This window comes from Cornus florida, unplaced genomic scaffold (assembly GCF_030987335.1).
Source record: "Cornus florida cultivar Cherokee Brave unplaced genomic scaffold, ASM3098733v1 CherokeeBrave_3.0.0_Hap2_Chr08, whole genome shotgun sequence".
Taxonomy (NCBI): domain Eukaryota; kingdom Viridiplantae; phylum Streptophyta; class Magnoliopsida; order Cornales; family Cornaceae; genus Cornus; species Cornus florida.
This window is the reverse complement of record NW_026775578.1, coordinates 16,883,135-16,910,513: the sequence shown is the minus strand read 5'-3', so window position 1 is coordinate 16,910,513 and position 27,379 is coordinate 16,883,135. Positions and strand designations below refer to the sequence as shown.

Here is a 27,379-nt window from a genome sequence, read left to right as displayed (position 1 = left end):
TATAAATAAATAAATAAATATTGAAACTATTTGGCAGAGCTTCTATATTCTGTATTTTATATATAAATATATAAATATTGAAACTCTTTGCTGGAGCTTTTATAATTCTAGGTCTACACCTTTCTGAATTTCAATCTTTATATCAATTAATAAATATTTTATAATAAATAAATAAATAAGTAATTTGTGTTAGAGTTCAATATAAGCTCTTTTAAAAACTCATTTTATATCAATTAACAAATATTTTTTATTTTAATAATTCTAGTCTAATTAGATTTCTTTTAATTAAAAAACTCATAATAAATAGATAATTAGGTAATTTGTGTTAGAGTTTTATAAAAACTCTTTGAAAACCTTTTTTTATATTAATTAATAAATAATTTTCTATATTCATAATATTTGTCTAATTATATTTCATTTTATGAAAAATTTATAATAAAAGCTAATTTGTGGTAGAGTTTTTTAAAAAATAGGTATTTTGTGATAGAGTTTTATAGAAATTGTTTTATTTCCTTTAAATATATTTGCGTCTAATTTAATTTAATTTTATTAAGAAAATCATAATAAAAGCTAATTTGTGGTAGAGTTTTAGAAAAATTAATTTATTTTATATATCAATTAATAAATATTTTTTATCTAAATAATTATTGTCTAATTATATTTTCTTTAATTAAAAAAGTCATAATAATAAATAGATAAATAGATTAATTTGAATTTTATTAGGTAAATTGTAGAGCTAGATAATTTGTGCTAGATTTTATAGAAAAATTTTATTTCCTTTAAATATATTCTTGTTTATTATATTTTTTATTTAAAAAACTCATAATAAATAGAAAAATAGGTAATGCGTGTTAGAGTTTTATAGAAAATATTTTTAAAACTCTTTTTATATGAATTAATAAATATTTTTATATTTTAATAATTTTTCAAATTATATTAGCTTTTATTAAAAAAAAAACTAATAATAAAAGGTAATTTGTGATTGAGTTTTAGGAAAATTATTTTATTTTTTATATCAATTCAAAAAAATTTTATATTAATAATTATTGCCTAATTAGATTTTCTTTTATTAAAAAACTTATAATAAATAAATAAATAAGTCATTTGTGTTAGAGTTTAATATAAACTCTTTAAATTTTTTTTTATATGAATTAATTAAATTTTTTTTTATAATTTTTCTCTAATTAGATTTACTTTTATTAAAAAACTCATAATAAATAAATTAATAGATAATTTGTGTCAGAGTTTTATAGAAACTCTTTTGAACCTCTTTTTATATCAATTAATAAATAATTTTTTACATTAATAATACTTGTCTAATTAGATTTCCTTTTATTAAAAAACTTACAATAAATAGATAAATAGGTAATTCATGTTGGAATTTTATAAAAACTCTTTAAATATATCTCTGTCCAGTGTTATAGAGTTTTATTGAAAATAAAATAGGTAATTTGTGATAGAGTTTTATATAAATTATACTATTTTCTTTAAATATATCCTTGTCTAATTAGATTTAATTTTATTAAGAAACTCATAATAAAAGTTAATTTGTGGTAGAGTTTTAGAAAACTAATTTTATTTTAGATATCAATTAATAAATATTATATAAGAAAAATCAATTATTATATGTTTTGAATTTTAGTATAATTTGAATTTTAGTTAAACTTTTTATTGATTGTGAGATATAATAATTAAACTCTTTATTGTGAATTAAAATCTTTTTATGAATAGGTTTTTATTAATGAGAGTAGTATAGAATTTACATCAATTAATAAATAAATACCGAAACTCTATGCACAAAGGCTGAGAAAGTAGTACTATATTTGATCTTAGCCAAAATACCAAGAAAGGTTAGCCAAAAGGCCGATCCAAAAAAATTTAGTGCTACACTCTTTCATGTAATCTTTTTTACTTAAAACCAATGTGGGACTTTGTAATTTGAATTAAACTTTTTTTATATTTTGTTAATTTGAATTAATTTTAATTTTATTAGGTAATTTTGAGTTTTATATAATTTTTATCGTGGCATATAATAATTAATGAGAGCTCTTTATTGTGAATTAAACTATTTTTATATTAATTTTGATTTTTATAGAATTTATATTAATTAATAAATAAATATTAAAACTCTTTGCACAAAGGCCAAAAAAGTAGTATTATACTTGATCTTAGCCAAAAGACCAAGAAAGGTCTGCCAAAAGGTCGACCCAAAAAAATTTAGTATTATACTTGATCTTAGCCAAAAGGCCGAGAAGGTGTGATAATTTTTTTTGTTAGCTCTATGGTTTTATAAGAGGCTTTCATTTAATCATTTTTACTTAAAACCAATGTGGGACTTTGTAATTTGAATTAAACACTTTTTATATTTTGTTAATTTGAATTAATTTTAATTTTATTAGTTAATTTTGAGTTTTATATAATTTATATCAATTAATAAATAAATACTAAAATATTGAAACTTTTATAAGAGGCTTTCATGTAATCATTTTTACTTAAAACCAATGTGGGATTTTGTAATTTGAATTAAACTCTTTTTATATTTTGTTAATTTGAACTAATTTTAATTTTATTAGGTAATTTTGAGTTTTATAGAATTTATATCAATTAATAAATAAATACTTATTTTGTTAATTTGAATTAATTTTAATTTTATTAGGTAATTTTGAGTTTTATAGAATTTATATCAATTAATAAATAAATACTGAAACTCTTTGTACGAAGGCCGAGAATGTAGTACTACATTTGATCTTAGCCAAAAGACCAAGAAAGTTTAGTCAAAAGGCCAACCCAAAAAAATTTAATACTACACTTGATCTTAGCCAAAAGGCCGATAAGGTGTGATTATTACTTCTTTAGCTCTACAGTTTTTATAAGAGGCTTTCATGTAATTATTTTTACTTAAAACTAATGTGAGACTTTGTAATTTGAATTAAACACTTTTTATATTTTGTTAATTTGAATTAATTTTAATTTTATTAGGTAATTTTGAGTTTTATAGAATTTATATCAATTAATAAAAAAATACTGAAATATTGAAACACTTTGCACATTTAATAATAGTATAGATATATAATTTATATCTTAGAATATAATAATTAATAAGAGCTCTTTATTGTGAATTAAATTCTTTTATATTTTGTTAATTTGAATTTTATTAGGTAATTTTGAGTTTTATAAAATTTATATTAATTAATAAATAAATACTAAAACTCTTTGCACAAAGGCCGAGAAAGTAGTACTATACTTAATCTTAGCGAAAAGACCAAGAAATGTTAGCCAAAAGACCGACCAAAAAAAATTTAGTACTACACTTGATCTTAGCCAAAAGGCCGAGAAGGTGTGATTATTATTTCTTTAGCTTTATAGTTTTATAAGCTTTCATGTATTTATTTTTACTTACAACCAATGTGAGACTTTATAATTTGAATTTATTAGGTAATTTTGAGTTTTATAGAATTTATATCAATTAATAAATAAATAAATACTAAAATACTGAAACGCTTTGCACATTTAATAATAGTATAAATATAGATATAGATATAGATATAGATATATATATATATATATTTAGAAGATTACATTGAGGAAAAAAAATATATATTTAGAAGATTAAGCAAATTGTATAAAGGATCAAATCACAGAGGGCTTCAGCGTGGGCTGAAGAATACTGGGCCCAATTGGACCAAAGCAAATTGGTCCAGTTTCGGTGAAAAGAGTTCTAAAAAGTTGTCGTTTTGAGTAAAAAGGGGACTAAGTTGACTCATCTAAAGGTCAAAATGATTACATTTGAAAGTACTTTTTCATAAAATAAATAACCGATTCTCAAATTTGAAAATCGGGTCCGTTTTGTCAATTCAATTCACACTTTCAAAGAACTTTATAGTATTTGGTTTGGTACAATTATTGAAAAGATGTGTGAAAGGGAAGGTAGAAACCATGGACAGGATCATAGGGTGAAATGGTGAATAAATTGGGATTAAAAGGGTCATAGTTTTCATTGTTCGAGCGGACGAGAAGGAATAATTATAAAAAAAAAAAAAATGTTATAACTTCTACCTTTTACCTTCACGGTATAATTTGTGAGAATAATATACCACGGTGTTTCTTCTCTTTTCTTTCTTTTTTTCCTTTATGCAAACTCCCTTCTTTCCTTCCCACTCTACTCCCTTCCCTGCACTCCCACTATGCTCAGTTTCAGGGCCGGCCCTGGCCCAAGGCAACCAAGGCTGTCGCCTTGGGCCTCAGATTTTAGAGGGCCTCAAAATTTTAGGCCCATAGGGGATGAAAATAAGATAAAATAAAAATAAGTTAGGGCAATGTATGTTCATCCTCCGCAGGGCGCAGCCTCCGCTATCGCCTCAGGTGACAAGGTACGTTCATCCTCTCTCTCCTTTTGCATGAATCGATTTTTATATATGTTTCCTTCTTTCGTTCATCTCATCATTTGATTTATTCTAACTTTGGTTCGTTTGATTCGGGCCTTTACCTTTGTTCCAATAGTGAAAAGTAGCCAGGGTTTTGTGTGTGTCACTGTGTGTGTGATGGCTATCAAAAGCTGAATGAATATATTATGGTTCTCTTAGTATTTTAATAAATGTGTGTCTTTCTGCATGTGTCTTTCATGGCGATCGAGTCCATAATCTATTTCCCTCTCACTAAGTCCACTCCAATCACACAACAGCAGCAACCATACCCCTTTTCCTCATAATTTTTTGCATTTTCACATTCAATCCCACGAAATTTAAGGATCCCTTCTAGTGGGTTGAGGTAATAATTAACTTTTTCGATCTCTAAATTATGCTCATACTTAAAAGTGCCAAATTAAGGGTTTTTTATTTTTTATTTTTATTTTATTTTTATATGAAGATACATACCACCATTATTGATGTTATTTGAAATTGGCTCAGCTAGAATTTCAGTTAAGAATACTGTCAGAGCACTTGCCATCAGAATGTACAAACACATGAAAATCAATAGCATGCTTTAACAAAACAAAAGTTAATGGTTTTTTCTATTAATTTGCACAGGCCTTCTGTAGCAATGATCAATCAATCACTGTGGGTAATTGGCTCCCAAAAAAACACACAACAAAGTGTAGTGTAGTTCTCTAGTAAACTGTTCACTTCATTTTATATTTTGTGCCTGTGAAAATTTCGCACTCTTTAATTGATAAATTTATTGTTATTAGTTAGTTGTCTTATGCACACTGCACATGCGCACAATTATTTATTGGTGGTGATAAAAATTTATAGTTATTAGTTAGTTATTTTAAGCACAAAGCACATGTGCACAATTATTTATTGGTGGTAATAGATTTATACTTATTAGTTAGTTGTCTTATGAATATTGCACAGGCGCACAATTATTTGTTGGTGGTGATAAATTTATAGTTATTAATTAGTTGTCTTAGGCACAATGCACATGGACACAATTATATTAGTTATAGAATTTGAAAACGTCGTGTTAAAATTTCGCACTCTTATAATTCTTTTTTGCGTGTGTGAAACTCAAGGGCCTCACATTTGAAAGTTCGCCTAGGGCCTCCAAAATATTTGGAATCTCAGGGCCGGCCCTGCTCAGTTTGGTTGGTGGAGTGAAATGGAATGAAAAGAAAAGAAAGGAAATGGAAAGAAATAGTATATTGTGTTTGGTATAAATCATTAAAATAAAATAGAGGGAGTTGGAGGGATACAAATTAAATCTCATAAGCAAGTTTTGTTATCCTTTCAAATGAGTTACAAAGCTTTAAAAACTTTTTTAATACCGATTTTGCTCTAATTTAATGAAAGACAAAATCAAATTACCATATGAGTCCAATGGCATGTTTTTATTCTCTTCAACCCTAGATTAAATGATGTTCAGGGCAAAAATTATATTTGTCTTATTATTTTTTACTCATATATTTGTCTTTTAAATGTGAAAAGGTATAGTTTTAAATTTGTTAAAATAAATTTTCTTTTCCCAAACATGATGAGTATTAAGACTCTCATTTTCTTTTATTTTTTTCATCCTTAATTAACCAAACATGATTAGAGATTAACAACTTAACACTATCATTCATTTTTTTTCTTTTTTCTTTTTCCTCTTGTTATACCAAACATGGCCTAAAATATGGTAAATTTAACTTTCTCCTTCTTTTGCTAACCAAACGTGGAATTAAGTTTCTTTTCTCCTTCCTTTCTTTTTTTTCTTTTTCATTCTCGTGTTCTCACGGCAATCCATAAACCACTCAACTGACATAGTCCCACTACTTCTCTCAGCCCTCACAATCACATATGCAGCCCATATCACCACTGCCTACTTGCAGAGAGGTTGACTAGCAGTATGACATGACATAAGGAGAATGAAATTCTAAAATTTTTTAAAGTTGTGTAGAGAATTGTGAAGTGTAGAGAAAATTGAAAGATTATAAAGTGTTGGAGAACTTGCAAGGAGCAGTGAATATTTTAGAAGAGTAAGAGTTTTGTTAAGGGTGAATAATTAGGACATTTATGCAATTATGCCTAAAGTTCTAGAGTGTAGACATGAGGGTTATATATAGGAATATTTCCTTTGTAACCAACAAGCTCTAGGAGCAAGGGAGTATTGCACAACAATTCCTTGAGTTGTAAATTGTGTGGGGTTGTGCAACTCCAAGTTAACACTAGCAGTAAAAACGAGTATAAGTGTGTTAACAAGAGTGAGTGAAAAAGTTAGGTTGATCAAGTTATTCTCGCGTGACCGCATAACAGATTGCAAACTTATTATCATATATTATCATTATTATCTACTCATGCTTATACTTTATTGGATAATTTGTGAACATGGCTACAACTCTCTGTCATTCCTGTAATATGTTTTTGACAAATTTTAATGACATATGTAATGCATTTTGTAATGTTTTTTTGAAAATTTTGAATGAAATATGTATGGATTAAATTGGAGTTATTTTAATTAAAAAATAATAATAATCAGAGTTATAAATTTCTAAATGTTTGTCATCTCTTCCTTATGAAATTTTAAATGTTATATTGTTTTTTTTCTTTCTTTCTCTCTCATTCTTTTACCATAATTCAAATCATCATTTAACAACATTAGAATAAAGAAAAGGAAAAATAAATTTAAAATTAAAACGTATGTCCTTTTTAAAACTATTTAATACTCCTCATTGTTAAAAATATTGAATGAATATTGTATTGTATAGAATTGAATATCCTATATATATATATATATATTAGAAGGTGTGGGATAGGTGAGTGATGATCAACTCATTCATATATATGGTAACTCGGTAGGTGTAGATGTGTAAATCCTAGTTTGTAATAGGTAAACGAAATTATAATACTTTTATAATTTAATATGAAATCAGCTTGAATTTAGAGACGAGATCATAAAAGGCAAAGGTGGAGCGTGAAGACCAGTTGAGGCACGTTGAATCGCATAGGTGACGAATTTGTGAAGATTTGCCAAGTTGATGGTGCTTTGAGAAACGAATAATGACCATTGATGGCGTTGTGATTGTAGTTTACCCAATAGAAAAGGAAGTGTGTTAAAAGAAAAGAAAAGAAAGAGAACTGTACTTCTTTAATTTATCGATTTAATATAATACCCCCTGCTTTTGTTTTAGCAAATAATTTGCCTTTTTTATTTTTGAATTTTGATGATAAAAGTCTCTCTCTCTTGTTATTTCATTTGTATAAATAAAATGTTTTTCAGATAGAAGCCGTCAAGATGCATAGACAGTTCTGTAAACTGTCGCTTCTTGCTTAAATTTGTAATTCTCTCTCCACCTTACCTTACCTTCCCTCTTTTAAGGGTAAAGTGCAAAAAACTCCCCTGAACTTTCAGGCATTTGCACAAAACCCCCCTGATTTAACAAGTGCTCCCTTGAACTATTAAAAAGTTGCAGTTGAGGACAACAGTGAAATTTCCGGTACCGGAAAAAGAAGATTACTAAATTATCCTTTAGTGAAACTACGTAGTTTTGGTACTTTATAAATTTGTGCTGTTCAATAACCAATAAGAATTTGACAACTCATCATTTTTATCACAAAACAACACCCCACACTTTGCGTGGAACACCTGTTCCCCACCTCATTTTAGTAGTCCTTCCATTCTCATGGCCGCCACCAACCCTCTCCCACAAATTCTTCTTCCCCAATCACCTCCACCGTTCACAGCCCCCCGACCCCCTTCGACCCAACTCCCTCTCCAATTTCCTTCTTCTCATAACACCCCGCTAACTCAAGAACCAAACCATGAGAGCCATAAAAATGGGTTTTGCCGTAACTTTTCTCTCTCTAACCTTAGTCTCTCTCCTCACCGTCACGGCCCCAACGATGGCTCAGGCTTCTGATTTTGCACTTCCAATCGCACCTTTAACAAATTGATTGACTATGTGTCTCACCGAACACCACCTCTCTCTTGGCCGTTAAAACCCTCTTCGGCGTCAAGAGACGCCGAATCCTCCTCGGTGCGAACAAACTCCCTCTCTCCCCCTTACCCAACCAGTCCATTACAGCGAAGAAAACGATCAAATCCTTTGCCTTGTCTTTGCACCAACCGGTAGCTGATTTACATGGTGGTCGCCGACGACGGCCTGGACCACATCACGAGGGATGTATTCTTGGTGCTGTTGATGTATCAGTAGATCTAAAGCGGGAATGAGATTGCTGATCAGAACTTGAATGAAGTTAACAAAGAAATCTGGATTTCTGGATTTCTATGATGAAACGAGAAGGAGATGGAGGCAATTGTTCCAAACAAAGATGGCAATTTGGTAGGGATAGGATTTGAACTTTCGACGACTGATTTGGTGTTCAATTTGGGAAAAAAAAAGTATTATCAATTTGGAAATTTTGTTTTATGTTCTCCATATTCGCATTCAATTGTTCCAAACAGAGATGGCGATTTGGTAGGGATAGGATTTCAACATTGGACGATTGATTGGGTTTAATTTGGTGATCTCTTCAATTTGGAAAAAAGAAAGAAAGAAAAGGAAAGTATCATCAAATTCGGAAATTTTGTTTTATTTATACATCATATAACAGTCCTGCTTTCCACAAACAAAGACGGAAAGGACTAGAGTGAGGACTCAAATCCAGACTCCATAAATTCGAATCTTGATAGATGATCTCACGCCAGTTCTTACATTCGGTTAGCTTAACTAAGGAAGTCCTGTAACGCCGGCCATTCTCTTGACTTGGAATAAGGTAGCAAGGGTAGCTTAGTCATTTTCAAATTACAGCCTATGCATGTGATGATCACGCGCCTATTTAGCCGGAGGAACCAAATGGAACCTTGGCAGTGGGTAATTTTTGCAACAATTTTAATAGTTTAGGGGGTTAACTGTCAAAATAAAAGTTTAGGGGGGTTTTTTGCACTTTACCCCTCTTTTAATTAGTTGTGTTTCAATTTTCACTAATATATGCAAATAATTTTGTTTTCCTATATCAGCTTTTGTTCTGGTGACTAGGGCTGTAATCGAGCCGAGTCGAGCCGAGTAATGGTGTGCTCGAGCTTGGCTCGGTCAGATAATAGGCTGCTCAAGCTCGGCTCGGGCTCGAGTTGAGCCTAGAAAATTTAGTTCGAACTCGGCTCGGCCTATGTTTGACGAGTTTCGAGCCGGAGCTCGATAGCTCGTGGGCTACAACTCTCAGTGCCAGAAATCGGCACAACGATGACGATCGGCAGGAATCGCCTTGGTCACCGAAAAAGACAGAGACGGCGAGAGAAGGACCAGACGGCGGGAGATAGAATTGCAGGAAAAGAGAGGGTCAATGGTAGCACCGGTGTAGGTTGGTATACATATATATATATATAAGGAGAGAGAGAAGAGGAGAGAGGAGGGTTGAGTGGTGATGGACGAAGGTGGTGAAGCCATCGGTGGTAGATGGAAGGGATTCCAGAGGTAGAACTGTCGAAGAGAGGGTAGATGAGGGAGTGAGATTCCGGCGACCGTGACAACCGTTCTTCGTTGATGGTTGTCTGGTTAGGGATCGTTGGTGGTCAATGATGAGAGAGAGAGAACAGATCGAGATTCATTGATGGTTGCCTGGTTGGGATTGTTTGTGGTCCATGATGAGAGAAAAAAAATCGAGAATCTGAGATGGAGGAGCTTTCTGTCTCAAACGATGCGGATGATGAGAGAGAGAGAGAGCACTTTTGAGATAGAGGCGCAAACCCTAAACATAACAGGGTTTATATACAAAGACAAGAATGGTGTATTTGCATAATAACCACAAACTCTATACACAATTACAATATGACCCCAACATATATATGTATCTACATATAAATGTGCTACAATTACAATCTGACCCCAACTTTTGTATATATATATATATATATATATATATTATAATTGAGTATGTTCGTGAAAGCATTATCGAGCCTAGTTCGTGCATTATCGAGCCTAGTTCGTGAACGGTTCATGAACAATACATATATATATATATTATAATTGAGTATGTTCGTGAAAGCATTATCGAGCCTAGTTCGTGAACGGTTCATGAACAAACGAGTCGAGTATACTGATATTCAGACTCGGCTCGTTTATAAATCGAGCCTCATAATTCGGCTTGAGCTCAGTTCACTTGTTAAAGAACCGAGCTCGAGCCGAGTAATTAACGAGCTGAGCCCGAGTAGTTCGCGAACGGCTCGGCTCATTTGCAGCCCTACCGGTGACTGCAGTTACTGTGATGGGTATCGGCGATTTGTTTCTTTACGAGTATATTTCACTCTGATGTTCAGATCTCAATTGTCTAGTCATTGCTCTATATACTGAATGAAGTTTTTGTATCTTTATTTGTTTTCTCAAAAAAGCCTTTGGATGATTTAAGTGTCAGTTCTGTAGAGTTTTCACTAATGCATCATTGTTGCAGCTTGTATTAATATTTTTACTCATATGATGTTCAAAATTTTGTATATGGCTATATCAAAGAGTTGTGTTGGAAGAATTGTATTATTTGGTATAATGCGTCTTACGTCTTAATTTGTTTGTTTGTTTCAGTTGCAGGAGTAAGCAATTCGTGAAATATCTCCAAAAACGGTTTGTCTTCTTCCTTTGAAACTTCAATAGATTATTTTCTCTTTATCTATTGGTCTCACCTTGTATCTGGTGGATGGTCAAAAGAGAGAAACAAGGCCCATAGGCCGGTGGGCTGCCAGCAGCCGAACATACACAAGCCCTAAACGAATGTCCAGGTTTCCCAAACGTAGAATTAAGCAGTGAACTTCTTCAGTTCTTCCCCAGTCAGTCGCCACAACGGCATATAAACTGCGCCAAATCCTCTCTCCTTTACCGCCATTCTCACTCCTCCGTTTCTCTCTCTAAAAGGGACTTTCTCCTCCTTCATCTGTTGATGTCCACACTCCGCCCATGTTACCATTGTTTGTCTCACACCACTCTCTCTAATACCCTAATACCATCTCTCAGACGCTATTCTCTCTCTTATTTCTTCTCACTAAAACCCTTATCTCTCAAACTGCCTTCCTTTTCCCACCATAGCATCAACAGGATGTCATCTAAACCCTCGGCCTTAGAAGCTCTCATGGCCAATGCCCGAGCAGCTGCCAAGAAAAAACCCCAATCTTCTTCGCCCAAGAAATGCAAAACCCAAATCCCTAGTACTACCCAAAGCCCCATTTCAAAGCCAATCGTTGAAACTCCAAATTCAAGTGAAAATAATGATCAACCACCTCCAAATGATCCCAAGAACCCCAGTTCAAAACTGCTTGAAAAAACCCAAGTATCGAATGGGCCCAATGAACAAAACCCTGATTCGAAGTCGTTGTCGGACGCACCGGCGGCCAAGAAATCGCGTCTGATTAGCGCCGATGAAAGCATTGCGCAATTGAAGAAGAAGGCGGCGAGTTTTGACCCCAAATTGGCTGCGTTCTGGATGGATGGCGAGCGGGTGCCATTTTTGTTTCTTTGTAAGGTGTTTGATGCGATTTCAGAGGAGTCGGGTCGGATTGTTATCACAGAGATTGTGTGTAATATGTTGAGAACGGTGATTCAGACGACGCCTGATGATTTGCTTCCGGTTGTTTATCTTTCGGGGAATAGGATTGCAGCAGCACACGAAGGGCTGGAGCTTGGGATAGGGGATGCTTCTATTATTAAGGCGCTTGCAGAAGCTTGCGGTGCAAAAGAATCTCAAATTAAGACACGGTACAAGGTAATGTAATCATATCCTTGTTGTCTTGAGTTGTATTTGAGATTTCAATGGACTTGTATTTGCTTGTGTAAGTTGTGTTCAAAACTATTTATCATCTATTTCACCATATTACCCAGACTTATTTTGTTTCTTGCTTAAAGTAGAAATCAGATAAGCTATTGCACTATCTTCAATAATTGATGACCACTACCAGATATGCAGTGGACACCGCCTCTGAGTTGCACAGTTAACAAAAAGCACTGAATAGCGAGCGAGGCTTTGTGTTTGAATCTGGACAATAGTAGTCTTTCCACATGCACATTCATTCATTGTGTAGATGCATGCAAATCTGCATCTACACATCATCATAAAGTTTCAAGGATTGCAACTGTCATAGATTGTATATGATTGCAAAGTTCAATTTTTCTCCCTTTCTATGTCCATAAATTTGGAATGACGTCATCAAGAATTTAGTACAGTTGTAGACCTTTAAGGTTCACATAGATTTGAGCATGTACCTGAAATGAAAAGAAAAGATCACAAACAAAGTTTGTTTGGTATGGACCTTGAGACCTAATATGAAGCAAGATAGGCTTAGGAACACTAAAATATTTGTGCAGAAATTGGGAGATCAATGTGGAATATAAACATAATTTAAGATGAGTGGAATATGAACTAAACTGCATTGATTTAAATGGCTGGTGCTCATTGGCCAGCATTCCCAGCAGTTGGGTGATGCCAACTGCATACCTGTGTCTTATTCAGACACAAAAGGGAAATTGAGGGAGGCAACTTCCATTGTGGGTTGTAGGCATTTGATTGGTTCAAGTGGCTATTTGGTTGGGCTTGTCGACCTACTCTGTTGTGTCTTGGTGCAGACACACGCAGCACAGTTTATGGGCAGTTTTTGTGAGATGTCTATAAAACTGATGCTAGGGCTGTGTTTAGGGCAGAGTGTGCTTGAGGCATGCAGTGAGTGCTGGGCCCTTAGTACGAATTAGTGTCCTTTGTATTCTTCCGTTTCAATAAGATCAAAGGTTGGGATTTTGTCCTGTAATTCTCTGTGCCTCTTTACTTTGTGTGCATTGTGAGTGTGTTTGGCTGAGACTTGGTGGTCCCACTGCCATAACAGAGGCAAAAATTTCATAGTAAAATTCATCCCTGTAACAACAGACGAGTGCAGCGGTTGTCACAAGCTCTACCAAAATGGTGTAGGACAATGTTTGAAAACTAAGAATATTGATTGCTATGATTAAATATTTGGTGAGTTTAGGTTATGACAAGCTTGTTGATTTTATTTTTTTTTGATAAGTTATGTTTGTGTATAAATAGAGAAATATAGTTGCCCAAGTGTTTTCCAAACACAAAAAGAGGCTGTGATGGAGAATGACAAGCTTGTTGATTTAGGTTGAACATGTGGAAGAAAGCATTTAGGTTTTAATTTACATGAAAGTGGTTGAATTTGGCTAAGTGAATGGGCTCGGTCATGATGATCTAGGGAAAACACTGCTGAAATTTCTAGATAACCATCTTCTTAGTGCATTGAGTGCTAGAGGAAAGTCCTTCGGTAAGGAATCGGTTTAGGGTCGCAAAGCTTGGCTTTTATATCGAAGAATCAAATCCTTCACCCCTTCCAAAACTAGGATCCCCTGAAGCAATACCAACTAAACACCCTCAGATTCTGACTCCTAGTACCGGAAGGCTCTCATGAATCTAGGATTCCATGCCACACCATTATTCTTGTGTGGATAATTCTGCAATAAATCCTTCTTTCTGCATTGCTGTTTTGAGAAGATCTTGAAATCTCTTCTTCATAGTCAGCTTCCCACAGCACACATAACACCAGATCTAATGTTCTTGCCATTTTGCACCACAAGCAGAAAATTCTTAGGGAAGTCTCCTCTTTCCTTCATAATACTTCTTGACACACCCATGCTGTAAAAAGAGCCCATCTCTCTCGATGCCCAACCACCCCAGGCACAGCCATAATTCTTCTCCGCTGCTCTACACCAGAACTTCTCCTATTCCAGTGCAAATCTCCCCTTCCGTTTACAACAAGGCTTGGCTGAACATGCTCAGCTTCTTAATACTTAGTCCCTTGCTAATCTGTAGCACCACCCTAAACCTAGTCCATTAAACTTGAATTCTTTCCTCATCCCACCCTATAAGAAGTTCCTCCGGAGCTTTTCAAGTTTTTTTCTCCTAAAGCGTGAATGATGAATAGGACAAACTATTGAGGAGTATTGGTCCATGGTCTACTCTTTTGTTGCATTGTGCTTGTTTATAGTAACAATATCTTTAGTGAAATGCACCAATATATATAATGCTTATTTAATTAATTTTTTTTACTTGTAAAAAAAAAACTGTTTAATGCTTTGGACCATGCCTTTCGCATGTTATATCTTGAAACTGAACACATACATTGATGGTATTATTCCAAGAATGGATTGTAACTTTATTTGGAGGATTAAAGATTTTGAAGATTTTTGTTGAATTTTTTTTTTTCTATTTAACCTGCCTTGGGTGGTTTCCCCCCTTCCTCTTTTTCTTGTTTGATTTTTCTAATGATTGTATTAAAAATTTTCTTAATTGCAGGAATTGGGAGACTTGGGCCTTGTTGCAAAAGCAAGCCGTTCATCCCAATCTTTAATGCGTAAACCTGAAGCACTAACTGTCGCCAAGGTTTTTGATACATTTCGCCTCATTGCCAAGGTGCTCATCCTTTTATTTACTTGAAAACCAAAATTTGAGTTTTGACTTTGATATGCTTTATGTACATACTGAGATACTAAATCCTTTTTTATCAGTAAAAATACTGTGACAATAAACTAGTGTTTGCCGCAATCAAATTTTCATCATTTTATTTTTAATCTTGATAGGAATCTGGCAAGGATAGTCAAGAGAAGAAAAAAAACCATATCAAGGCACTTCTTGTTGCAGCCACTGATTGTGAACCTCAATATTTAATTCGTTTACTTCAGGTAATAATTTGGAAATAAGTTTTTGTTAAGTGTGTTGGCTTCTTTCTCCTATCAAAAAATTACTTTTGAATCCTCCATGCAGACAAAACTGAGGATTGGTTTGGCAGAGCAAACTCTTTTAGTTGCACTTGGGCATGCTGCTGTATATTCTGAAAAACATTCTTCAGCTCCAGGGCACATAGATTCTCCTCTAGAAGAGGTGAGATGATGTGCCATTTACCAAGGATAAAATGTGTTATTTAAATTTATCTTTTTAATTGATCATGTTGAAAAACCTTCTCTTTGGCTGGGAAATATAGGCTTCACTTTAATGCTGCCAAATTTGCTCGTTCTCGCTGACAGTTCCAGATTGGTCCACTTTTTCAAGCTAGAGTCACCACATAGATTGTATATTAGGAAACAAACGAGTTCTAACTCCATAATGAGGCACTTTGGCTCTATCACAACCAGAATGAATGGGTTCAGGAATTATTCTGTGAGACCAGATGGAAGCTAATCAGAATATTTGGTTGCACCCATCTTCCCTCACATCAGTCCCTACTCATCTGATGTCAACTGAATTTCTTTTTTAATTAGTTAAAAGGACACAACAGATTTAATAATGAACCAGATATGCAATAACAAAATCAATAAGATTAATCAAGAAAAAATTACTAATCGTACCAATCATTTGAGAATGATTGAGCTTTTGATGCATTTCCAAAGCTCTGAAGTGCAATTAGAGTTCGAGTAAAAGCTTCCCAATGAATTTGTGCAGATATATTAATTTGGATTCACATTATAATCAAAATAGATTTTGTGAAGTTTTTTGTTTACCATGGGAATGTCTTTTTTAACAATACTTGTTTTATCTGTTTTGCTGTATGTCGGGCAGGTAAAGAACAACTGTTACAAAATAGATTTTAAATCTTAAATAATATTAGAAAGCTTCTGTTTTGGACACTTATCCACATTTCTGCAGCAATCAACACTTGTCGGATGGCCCTGTTGGACTCTCATATGCTCTTCTGTAGTAATTATCAATCTCATTTAGGAACTGTCTTGGATTGTTCACAGCATTAAAAGGAACTTTTTAAATGGTTTCTAAAGAATATTAATTGCACAGTAAATTTAGTTACTATTTTTTAGTCCCAATATGAATCAGATTGTGTTTATGAAAGCCTTGATGGGCCGAGCCTAAATTCATTATCTCAGGCTTATTAGGAGCTTGAGAATTTGTTAAGACACGAGTCCTTGTCAAGCCAGGCTAAGCTTTGCCGGTTTATGTCTGTATGATTTTACAAAATAACATGTTTTCCTTTCTGATATGAACAATACAATTTGGATGAGCTCCAAACCTCTATTTATATAATGGTGATATGTCTCACATCTCAGCATATCTGAATCTTGCTGATATGAAATGTTGATAATGAAAAATCACTCTTCTGCTTACAGTACGATCTTCCATTACTGACTCTGATCTGTACTTTGGGGTGCTTTAGATGGTTTTTTTGTGACAATGTGAATCTTCTAGTACTGGCAGTTTGAAATCTTGTATGATTATCAATTATACTTTGCATCTCATGAAAAAGGAAAATTATTGTTGTTATTACCCTTTTTTTTATTTTATATATATATATATATATATATATATATATATATTAACAATACCAAAGGATTCTTCTGTTGTATGCTCTGATACTGTGTCAGTTTTTAGACTGCCAAGGAGTAGTTACCTATTTTTCATTGCATAAATATGCATTTTTTGGGGATCAATAATAAGTTTTTTATTGTGTTTGTCAGGCTGCTAAAATTGTTAAACAAGTTTACTCTGTAATTCCTGTCTACGATAAAATGGTCCCTGCTCTTCTTACTGGTGGTGTATGGAATCTTTCAAAGACATGTAGCTTTACACCGGGAGTCCCTATTGGACCAATGCTAGCGAAACCAACTAAAGGGGTATCTGAGATTTTAGATAAATTTCAGGATATGGTATTCACATGTGAATACAAGTATGATGGAGAACGTGCTCAGGTAATAGTACATAATCAAGGTAATTTTGTTATTTCTGTCGTCTTTTTATTGTGAGCCGTAATTTCATAATTCTAATTGTTCAATGCAGATACATTACATGGAGAACGGTTTAGTTGAGATATATAGTCGAAATGCCGAACGAAATACTGAAAAATTTCCTGATGTCAAGATTGCGGTGTCAAGGTAGTCCTTTTCAACGATCTATGTTTTCTTCTTCTTCTTCTTCTTCTTTTTTTCTCTTTTTTTAAAAAAATGCTTATGTGCTATACTTTGAGACATCCTAAGGGAATTTGATTTAGCCATAGGCCTGCAGTGTAGATGTCTATACACATTTCTATAGAATGGCATTTCTGGTGGAGTCTATATTTGTATGTATGTGCTGATGGTACACGAGAAAAATAATTGGTGGTTACTACATGAGTTACAAGGAGTTAACGTGCTTGTGAATTTTTTTGTTTGAATTCGTCATTGAGTATTTTCTGTAACGTTTCTGTATTCCACCGTTCTGATTCTTGCATACATGTTGGCTGTCCTATAGTGTAGTAATAGTTATTGGCTGGAAATGCTTGCATCTTGTTTGTTAAGTTGGTGATTGGTTGGAGTCCGATATCATTTTAATACGCCAAACGCAACATGTGGTATGATTTTTTGTTCTTTATATTTTTAAATACATATATATATCTTTGATAAGTTCTATTTTTAAATATTTTTCTATATTAAACTAGGAATTATTGCTGCTTGATGTCGTTTAAATTTTCAACTTGTATTTTTTTCGAAAAAGGGAAGAGCAGTTATATTTTTATTTACCAAAAAAGTGTTGTTTTTTTATTTATTTTTTGAATAGTGTCAGAAATCTAATCTTCTTTTAGAGTTTGAAGTTATGAGAAATTGGAATTTATTTTGACTCATAGCCAAGAGTAGATTGATGTTCTTTAATGTGATGAAATGTTTATTTTTAATAATTTTAACTGAAAAATGTTACGAGGATAACACACGTTATTGTTGAAGAAAAAGATTACATTTTAGTAAACATTTTGGAAGTTTTACCCCCCTTCATTTATTTTTGGAGTTGAAGACTTCTAGGGCTAGTGGACATGGAAGTGAAATAGTTTTTATTTATATTTATATTTTTAATGTGATCATATGTCTCTTTTTAATAATTTTAACTGAAAAATGTTACGAGGAGAACGCACATTATTCTTGAAGAAAAAGATTACATTTTAGTAAACATTTTGGAAGTTTTTACCCAGACGCCCTTCATTTATTTTTGGATTAGTTGAGGGCTTCTAGGGCTAGTGGACATGGAAGTCAAATAGTTTTTATTTTTATTTTTATTGGTGGTGGTTGAGATATCAATGACAATAGTTACAATATGTGGTCGCTGATAGAATATACACAAGTAGAAGAATTTATGAAGTCCAGAGATATTTCAACTACCCTAAAAAATTTGATTCCCTATAGTGAAATGTGTAATACCATCTTTTCTTTAGCATCAAAGGTTCCACTCTGTAAATATTTGTTTAGTTGGCCCAAGTGAAATGATAATATAATTTATAGAATATTATCTCCCATAGGATTTTTCTAAGCATGGCCTAGAGGTATTGTGTTCAAATCCTAGGGGCGTCAAGCCTTTGCCAAGGCTTACCCGATACTTGTGGTTTTGGGAATCCAAAGCAATTAGTGCCGCCCCCAAATTGGGTGGGGACACCCTCTGTTAACACACGCACAGCACATAGAAAATTGTTATTTTCAATTATTGGCATGATTCCTCTTATTGGATTTTTATTTGATTTTCGCTTTTAACTTCTGGATAGTACATAAATGAAGTTGTTGCTTGAGCGCTTTAATGAAATCTTACTTTCTGTTAAGCAAACTGTCCACTTAACTAGAAAAATACTAGGTTAAGGCTTAACAGTTAGCAGTTTTTTCACTGATCAAAAAAAAAAACAGTTAGCAGTTTTTTCAGGTCAACTGGGGTGAACTCTGATATAAACATGACATGATAATATGTATCTATATTAGTCAAGTTTGTAAATTCACTAAAGAGGAGAAAATCGATTAGGTTTGTTTTCGATAAATTGATTCTCCCATGTCGAGCAATGTGGTCTTGGACTTAATCAAAACTTGCAATCGAATAACCTAGAAGTCACTATTGTTTTTAGCATTATACTTGTGGAGGAAAATAGAATGGACTTTCTGACTAAAACCCTACAAAAGTTGTTGAAAGGAAAGATGTCCACAAACCAAAAGTGGATTGGGATGCTATTGATCGCAATGAATTTGAGTAAGATCTACCAGGAGCTTTCAAGGGATTAATTATATTAGTAAAACGAGAAAAGATTTCACTAATTGATTCATTGCCATTCATGGTAAAAAGTTCATATTTATGTACCAGTATGTGAATTTTGGTATCTTTAACTTGATTGGTACCTTCATAGGTTACCTCAAGTTTTTCCCAAATTTGTTTGGCCGTTTCACACTTGGAGATCCTATTGAACTCGTCATTCGTTTAATACGCAATAAAGATTGCTCATCATGGCCCAAGCATTTTTTTGTATGAAATTATGTGGGAGTTGGGTCATTTCTCAGAATTTGTGCCTATTTGTATCTATTTTGTGCTCACTTTCGAACCAGGTCTCCAACCGGAACAGATAGGAAACCCTATCCCATGTTGGGGACCCAATAAAACAATGTTTCCCTTTGCTTATTAACAAAAGAGGCTACAAAGAAAGAAAAGTGTCCACCTCTTCTTAAAAGGCCTAGGATGAGAATCAATGTCCATAGTTGTTAATACTGTGGACCTTACTGCTGATAGCCTGATGCCCCAGGTAACCTTTGAAGTCACAAGAGTGTTTTAATGTATAAAGTTAGAAACTTTGAACGAAAATGATAGTTTGAGTTAAAAATGAGAGTTTTGAATTAAGAATGACCTTATTCAAGGTACCAAGTCAAGAGATTGTTTTAATGTATAAAGTTAGAAACTTTGAATGAACATGAGAGTTTTCAGTTAAAAATGACCTTATTCATGGTACCTTTGAAGTCACGAGAGTGTTTTAATGTATAAAGTTAGATACTTTGAAAGAAAATGAGAGTTTTGAGTTAAAAATGACTTGTTCAAGGTACCTTTGAAGTCACGAGAGTGTTTTAATGGATAAAGTTAGAAACTTTGAAAGAAAATGAGAGTTTTGAGTTAAAAATGACTTATTCAAGGTACCTTTGAAGTCACGAGAGTGTTTTAATGAAGGTTTACCATAAGCGTAAACTTTATCATCCTCTACAAGTCGGAATTATTAAAATTCATTAATCAGTAACTTCATAAACCATGGTCAAGCAAACAAATCAAAACTAAGATTTCTTTTGGACATGGAAGATTACACTAATCCTAGAAAAAGGATAGTTATTTTGTGTTCAAAAGGCCAAGACGGCAGCAGCATAATGAGGTATTTGATTTGAGAGATAGATGGCAGCTGCCAAATTGAGGAGCCAATGGAAACCCTTTGATTGGAAGGAGTCTTCTTTTGCTTTAAAACATTAAAGAAACCCTAATAGTTGGGCTTTTATATAATGAGATAAAAGTGCTCATGTTAGAACCATGGGTGGTTTGAATGGACAGGCAATTGAGCTGCCATTCTAAACAAACTTCAAAAAGTAAAGTGGTATACTGGTTAGAGTGGTTCTAGGTGGTATTAAGGCCCATATCATAAATAAGTTAAAGGTCCAGACAGTTCAACAGTCTGGTCGAGTATGGAGTTTGGATTGTTGATGTATATACATATTATACATCAAGGTGCATCTGATTTTTTTTTTTTTAAAATAGCTCACCTGAGACCTTGCTTTGTACTTGATTTGTGTATACTGGACAACAAATCTGGATTAATGCTTTGGAATTCATGTTTGCCATATAAACAGATAAATACTACTTACGCCAGTGTTGTAAAGGAGAAGTGATATTTTGACTCCGTTTATACGTCATGATGCTGTTTTTTCTATATCCTGTTACATTTTTTGCCTATACTGTTGATTTGGATGGCCAGACTTGAAGACAGTTCTAGTATTTTGACGTATAGAATCTGATATTCTAATTCTTGATTTTCTGACATGAAATGTTTGGGTTAACGTTGTCATTGAACTACCTATGGTTGGCTTGCAGATTAAAGAAACCGTCTGTAACATCATTTGTTTTGGACTGTGAACTTGTTGCTTATGACCGTGAAAAACAGAAAATCCTGCCCTTCCAGGTGTGTGTTTTCTGGTCAAGCTGTATATAATTTAATGTTGCAACAATTATAGAATCTTAGGGCCTGTTTGGGACCCCAAATCCTTTTTTTTTTTTTTTTTTTTTTGTTCCCTCCAGTTCAAACAAATTGAAGCTGTATTTACAAGGTCTCACCACTGCTACTTTCCTTACCATATCAATTATCACCAATAATTTTTATGAATCCATGGTTCATTTTGTAATTATATAAGGCCGGTTCAGTTCCCTTTTTTAATCTTGTTTCTTTTAGCTAAAATTTGATTTCTGTGTAGCAATTTTTGGCTACAGCATTTTTAGTTCACGAGTTTCCTTTTTAGGAAGGAAAGATGGTGATGTGGACACTGATAGATGTAATAAACTGTATGAAAATATGCGAAGACCATTCACCTTTACAGTTTAATTATTAAGAAACAGCTTAGCTTATTTTTTTGTCAGTTGAAAAGGAAGTTTGCTTTATGTATACGTGCATGGGTGTTACAACATTATTCAAAATTAGCACCAATTTCGTTTCAGACAAATAACTTGGTAAAGTGAAACCAGCCGGTCTTTCTTTGGACCATTCTAGCCAATAACACAGGGAGACTCTTATTGGTTTTTATTTGGTATTTCCTATACATTTAATTATTTAATACATAATAACCTTACCATTTTAGGCTTTAATTTATTTTCTGAATTCATTTTCAGTAAAATCAATTAATTTTCTATGTTTTCAAGGTTAGCCGTTTACATCATTATCGTTTATTCTTCTTGTATATGGGCCTTGTTCTGCTTACAACTCTATCTACATTAGTTGTTTCTGCTCTTTTAATTTTTTGTTAAAAACAATTATTCCTTAAAATATTTTATTAAATACTCTTTCTTTCTCTCTGTGTAAGGTTGGTGTGTACATATAATGACAGAGAAGATATCTTTATGCATTGTGTTTTTTGCAGGTTCTCAGTACACGTGCTCGCAAAAATGTGAAATTGAATGACATCAAGGTTAATGTTTGTATATTTGCCTTTGATATCTTATATCTTAATGGCAAACAACTGTTACAGGAGCAACTTAACATTCGTAGAGAGGTAAGGTTGATTTTTGTTTCAGTTAACCCTGAACTTGCACTATGTTTTTCTTTCCTCTTTTTTTCCTCTCTCTCTAGCATTAGCAATCAGTCTTATCAGTGGTTCTGGAAGTGTCTGTTTCTGCTTATTTCAATATCGAGTTATGCATGAGATATGGTTGATATATTGTTATTGTTTTTTTTCTGCCCCCAAATCAAAGTATAATTGGCATTGGTATCCTTTTCTTTTTCGTGGCTAAAAGTTTGATGAAATGAAGAAGTTAACGGTTTTGTAAGGCTAAAAAGAGAGATATATTTTAGGTTAAAATCAAGGAACGCATGACAAACTTTTGGAGATGCGATCAGTTCCCCTGAACAGTACCCTTGAGTAGGCGAGGGCTCGTGTGTGTGTGTTTTGGCGTTCCAGAGTTGTGTCCATATGAAGAAAGGAATTAGGCTTGATAAATAAGATTCTCAGGGGTTGAAAAGTAGTTAAGTAGGTATGTATTAGAATTTCAAAAGCTTAGAAAAGTAGAAAGTTAGAAAAAAAAAGGAAGAGTATAGGTTAAGACATCTTACATATTTCTCTCCTTTAAAAGGGGTAGGATGTTTCAATTTCATGATTATCACAGTCATTGATCATATCTCATTTTGTTGACTTCTTTCATGGAATTGATATTGCCTCTATTCATTCCTTTGGGGCTATGGCTTTGTGCAGCATCTTTATAGTTCATTTGAAGAGCAACATGGATATTTTCTGTTTGCAACAGCTATAACATCAAATGATCTCGAGGAAATACAAAAATTCCTTGAAACTTCTGTTGATTCCAGGTATATTTTCCTCTTTGTTTATATCAGGTGATTCCTGATAGTTATCTCATGTTTACATTTTTTTTTGGGGTCAGGCAAGTGGTTGTGAACCTAATAAATCATAATTTTCACCAGTTTGTAGTGTGTCTTCTCATTGGATTTTGATCACATTTAATATTACAAAATTTCTACAACATGCTTCAGGAAGCAAACTCCCAACCATGTAAATAGAAACTGTTTTATTTATAGCTTGTAGTTAATTACATTTGTTGAGTAACACCTAATTTATGGACAATTGGTGCATACCTATTGTTAGCTTGATGAAAGTCGGTAGAGGAATTAGGTTATTTAATTGTATTACGAAAATAATAAAACTATGGAGAAATTAGTGAATTTAATATGTATGTTCAATACCTAAATATACATCTTCTTTGAGAACAAGCAGACAAAAAAAAAAAAGAAAAAGAAAAAAAAGAAGAAGTGGACGTTGTTATTTGTTCGATTTCTCTGGCCACATTTTTATTTGCTTAATATTGCATGCCCCCTCACATCCAGGAAGGGGGTTGGGGGAACATCAGAAAAGAAAAATGAATTCTCAGTGGTTCAGCAATGACTTTTAAGTATTTTGTTTTTGTTTAACATGGTTTGTGCTTTATGCAATTATATGATTTATACGGTGCCTCAATTGTGATCCTGCAGCTGTTCTTTGTAGGCTCTTAGCAGTTGTCCAGCAGAACTGTTCTTTTAATGAATTACTGAAGTGTTACTTTGTAATTTTCTTAGTCATATGCTATTATCATTTCATCATTAGTTCATCTAATTTTGCAGTTGTGAGGGTTTGATCGTTAAAACATTGGATAGAGATGCTACATACGAGCCTTCAAAAAGGTCAAATAACTGGCTAAAATTGAAGAAAGATTACATGGAGAGGTAAGTGGTAATTCCCCCCAATCTCCCCGCCCGCCCCTCTCCAGCGGGGTAATTGAGGGAAGTGGTATTACTTCTGCCTTTGGATATAGTTTTTAATTAAGATTAATGAACTAGTTCCTGTTTTACTGGTTGCTACAGTATTGGTGACTCACTAGATTTAGTACCCATTGCTGCTTTTCATGGCCGGGGGAAACGTGCTGGTAATAATTTCTTTATAGTACTCTTCAGCATAACCCTTTAATTATAGTGAACAAAATGCAGCTTTTTGTATAATTCATGCTATTCTTCTTAACAATTAGTACTCTCTTATCTCAAATATGAATTGCGCTGATGGTATCATATTGTTTCTTTTAGGTGTATATGGTGCCTTTCTCCTTGCTTGTTATGATAGCAATAATGATGAATATCAAAGCATCTGTAAAATTGGTAAGCGATTTATATTATCTTGAGAGAGTGAGAGAGGCTATAATCTTTCTTACCTACTAATCCCCTGATGTTTAACCATCATGGAATTTTTGGGTGATGTTGAATAGGCACTGGATTTTCTGAAGCTATGCTTGAAGAGCGTTCTGCCAGTCTTCGTTCTAAAGTGATTCCCGATCCAAAGGTTGTATTGCTTTCCCTTCCATTATAATCGAACCATTGATGCATCGTCTGTATGTCAGGTTCGCATTAGTTTACGTGCTAATTCTAACATTCATGTTGTGTCAGTCGTACTATAGGTATGCAGAGACAATCAATCCAGATGTCTGGTTCGAACCTGCCGAGGTAATTAATTATAATTTTCTTGTCCTTTTGGATGTATCCCCTCGTTTCTTTTATTTTATCTTTCTTCCATTTCTTCTTATAACTTTTGAATTTACTTTGTTTGTTATCTGCAGGTTTTTTCTTATGTAGTTATCTATCATTTTGTTGGATAGAGTTGTCACAAATTAATAATGTCAGTGTAACTAGAAAAATCTCTTAGTTGAACATTAAACTTTTTCTTCTTGTTTCTAAGTGAGCCTTAAGTTAGTATTCTCTGTACTTGACGATTGCGCATATGGAAAACTAATGTTTCATTGATTTACCTTTACTGCTATTATTACTCTCTTTGGCCTTGAATAAAGCTGTTTTTGGCGTCTTTTCTTACTGACAAAGATTTTGAGGTTCTTTACACGTGCATAAATTTTTATTTTATTTTTACTAGTAGGAAAACTGAGGAATGAGTGCGACCTAATCTAACTTTTCAATTCTTATGTTAAAAACACTTTTAGACTGTCACTTGGCTCTAATTGTCTTAAATCTTGTTCTTGGAAGTTCTGCCATATTCATGGTCGTTTAGTTGAATGAGTCACCTTCAAATTTAATACATTTGTTGTTGTTGTGGTGTTTTTTTTTTTTTTTGGGTGGAGGGGGAAGGAGATGGGGATATTTTAGTTTACCAGTAGCATTATCCAAGTTTGATCAAGAAAGTTAGCTCCCTTCATTTATTTATGCATCTCGGGTTGTTCTCTTTCAGGTGTGGGAGGTGAAAGCTGCAGACTTGACTATTAGCCCTGTTCATCGTGCTGCAATTGGTGATGTGGATCCTGAAAAGGTTGATATGGATATTGTTTTGTACTTGAGGGTTTTTATCATTTTCTAGTACATGCAAGGGTGAGCTTGCACTCACTCGGACAACTGAACAGAGCCTTAAATCCTAATAACTTGGGTTGGCTACCAATTCCCCCTTTGCTTTTCAGCTGTAAGGCCATATCCTTGTGTGGTAGTGGGTGGGAGGGTTTGTCTGTCTTTGGCTGTGTGTGTTTACTGCACTTCTAGCATTGTACATGCCATATGGTGAGTGCAAGCAAATTTTTATTACATGAGAAGAGTGCAGGCTATTTATTTGCTGTATTATATAATGAATATTATCTGCTGCCCTTATCCTCATATCATTTCTTGTATTCTTGTAAAAGGGAATTTCTCTCCGCTTTCCGCGTCTGCTCCGTGTTCGAGAAGACAAGAGTCCAGAGCAAGCCACGTCATCCGAGATGGTGAAGAATAGTTATAACTTTTTGCTTTATTTTTATTTTTATTTTTGTTTTTATTTAACTATCTGACAATTTACTGTTTTTATGTTGGGTCGTCTTGTTTTTCTGGACTCTTTTTGGTTCTCTCCCTTAGGTTGCTGAGATGTATAATGCTCAAAAACTTAATCAACGGGATAAGCAAGTTGAAAATGAAGATGATTGAAGCAAACTTTTCGTCGTGTGTGTCTTTTTATAAGCTGCGATTTTCGTTGTAAAATCAACAGCTTGTCAACAGAAAAAGTGAGTAGATATTTCTGGATTTTTGCACTCGACTGTCAAACCCATAGCATGCTTTCTGAGAAAAAAAAAAAAATAATAAAATAGAAAATGTGCTATTGGTGTAGGATTTGACAACCTGATGAGCCCATTTTGAGATATGATTTGTCTGTAATATTGCTATAATGCTGAGATGGTGATGACCATATGATTTTTTGGTAGTTTTTATAGAGAGTTTCAAAAGTTTTTTCAGCATCACAAGCAACAGCAAAAAGTTAATGGCTGAAAAGATCATTCGCTCATCAATTTTTTTTTTTTGACAGGTCATTCGATCATCTTCTTATCATATCATATCATGGATAACTTTTTGTGTGGTTTATTAACTCTTGGAGTTTAAAATTTTCCTTGCAGATTTGTTTACAAAAGCATGACATTCACACAATATGAATGGAGTGGCATTTCTAATCATAACGTGTTTAACCTGGCACAGCTGTTTGATTGGCCAAGGGATTCACATCAACGCCGGATTGAGGTTTGCCCAAGGGTTGTTTGCCTCGCATTAGACAGGTAATGCGAATCGAAGACTTTGACAGCATCAACTTGAATGATTTTAAACAACTTTTTATCATCAAGAAAGTTTTTTAAAAATGTACGTATAGTTGTATACCTCCTACTGATTGATACTACCGTTGCCATTTTTACTGCAACGAATTTTCACTCAAATGCTACGTTCCTGCTTATTGATTCCTGTATTGTCTTGTATCAACAATTATGACATCGCACCATGACACTCTTTAATCACTGTATAGTAAATATCTTAGATGTAGAATTTGTTGGTTCCGTCCTTGGAAAATGACATGACATGCCGATATTCGTCAATTGTGGGGAGACTCCATATAGAAACAGCTACGCATGTCCAGATTTGCCGGGCGTTGTAT

The 27,379-nt window shown here is 33.5% G+C and overlaps 1 protein-coding gene and 1 pseudogene across 7 annotated transcripts; one reads left to right on the top strand and one right to left on the bottom strand.

Moving 5' to 3' along the window:
- Positions 1-3,227: 3,227 nt before the first annotated feature.
- LOC132272309 (U2 spliceosomal RNA) lies at positions 3,228-3,341 on the bottom strand (annotated as a pseudogene).
- Positions 3,342-4,298: 957 nt separating this feature from the next.
- On the top strand, positions 4,299-27,242 carry LOC132269654 (DNA ligase 1-like). 7 transcript variants are annotated; one of them, XM_059770904.1, is made up of 20 exons: positions 4,310-4,370; positions 10,991-11,029; positions 12,050-12,161; positions 14,736-14,852; positions 15,020-15,121; positions 15,204-15,320; positions 16,904-17,134; positions 17,223-17,317; positions 21,285-21,372; positions 22,322-22,453; positions 23,150-23,262; positions 24,070-24,171; positions 24,310-24,371; positions 24,526-24,597; positions 24,705-24,778; positions 24,883-24,939; positions 25,673-25,750; positions 26,112-26,189; positions 26,320-26,465; positions 26,853-27,242. In XM_059770904.1, exons 1-19 carry the CDS (start codon positions 4,321-4,323, stop codon positions 26,386-26,388), a joined length of 1,788 nt encoding a protein of 595 aa, XP_059626887.1. In that variant the 5' UTR covers positions 4,310-4,320; the 3' UTR covers positions 26,389-26,465; positions 26,853-27,242. The 7 variants fall into 7 exon arrangements, with proteins under 7 accessions (XP_059626883.1, XP_059626887.1, XP_059626889.1 ...); XM_059770900.1 differs by having other exon boundaries at positions 4,299-4,370; positions 10,991-12,161; XM_059770901.1 differs by lacking the exon at positions 4,310-4,370 and having other exon boundaries at positions 11,114-12,161.
- Positions 27,243-27,379: the final 137 nt, after the last annotated feature.

What these genes read in the sequence shown, in the direction of transcription:
- LOC132269654 (XM_059770900.1), top strand. Translation starts at nt 11,343, where the DNA reads ATGTCCACACTCCGCCCATGTTACCATTGTTTGTCTCACACCACTCTC. An exon ending in AAGAAAGATTACATGGAGAG is followed by an intron (nt 24,172 to 24,309) that starts GTAAGTGGTAAT and finishes TGGTTGCTACAG; the next exon opens with TATTGGTGACTCACTAGATT. An exon ending in AAGTGATTCCCGATCCAAAG is followed by an intron (nt 24,779 to 24,882) that starts GTTGTATTGCTT and finishes ATGTTGTGTCAG; the next exon opens with TCGTACTATAGGTATGCAGA.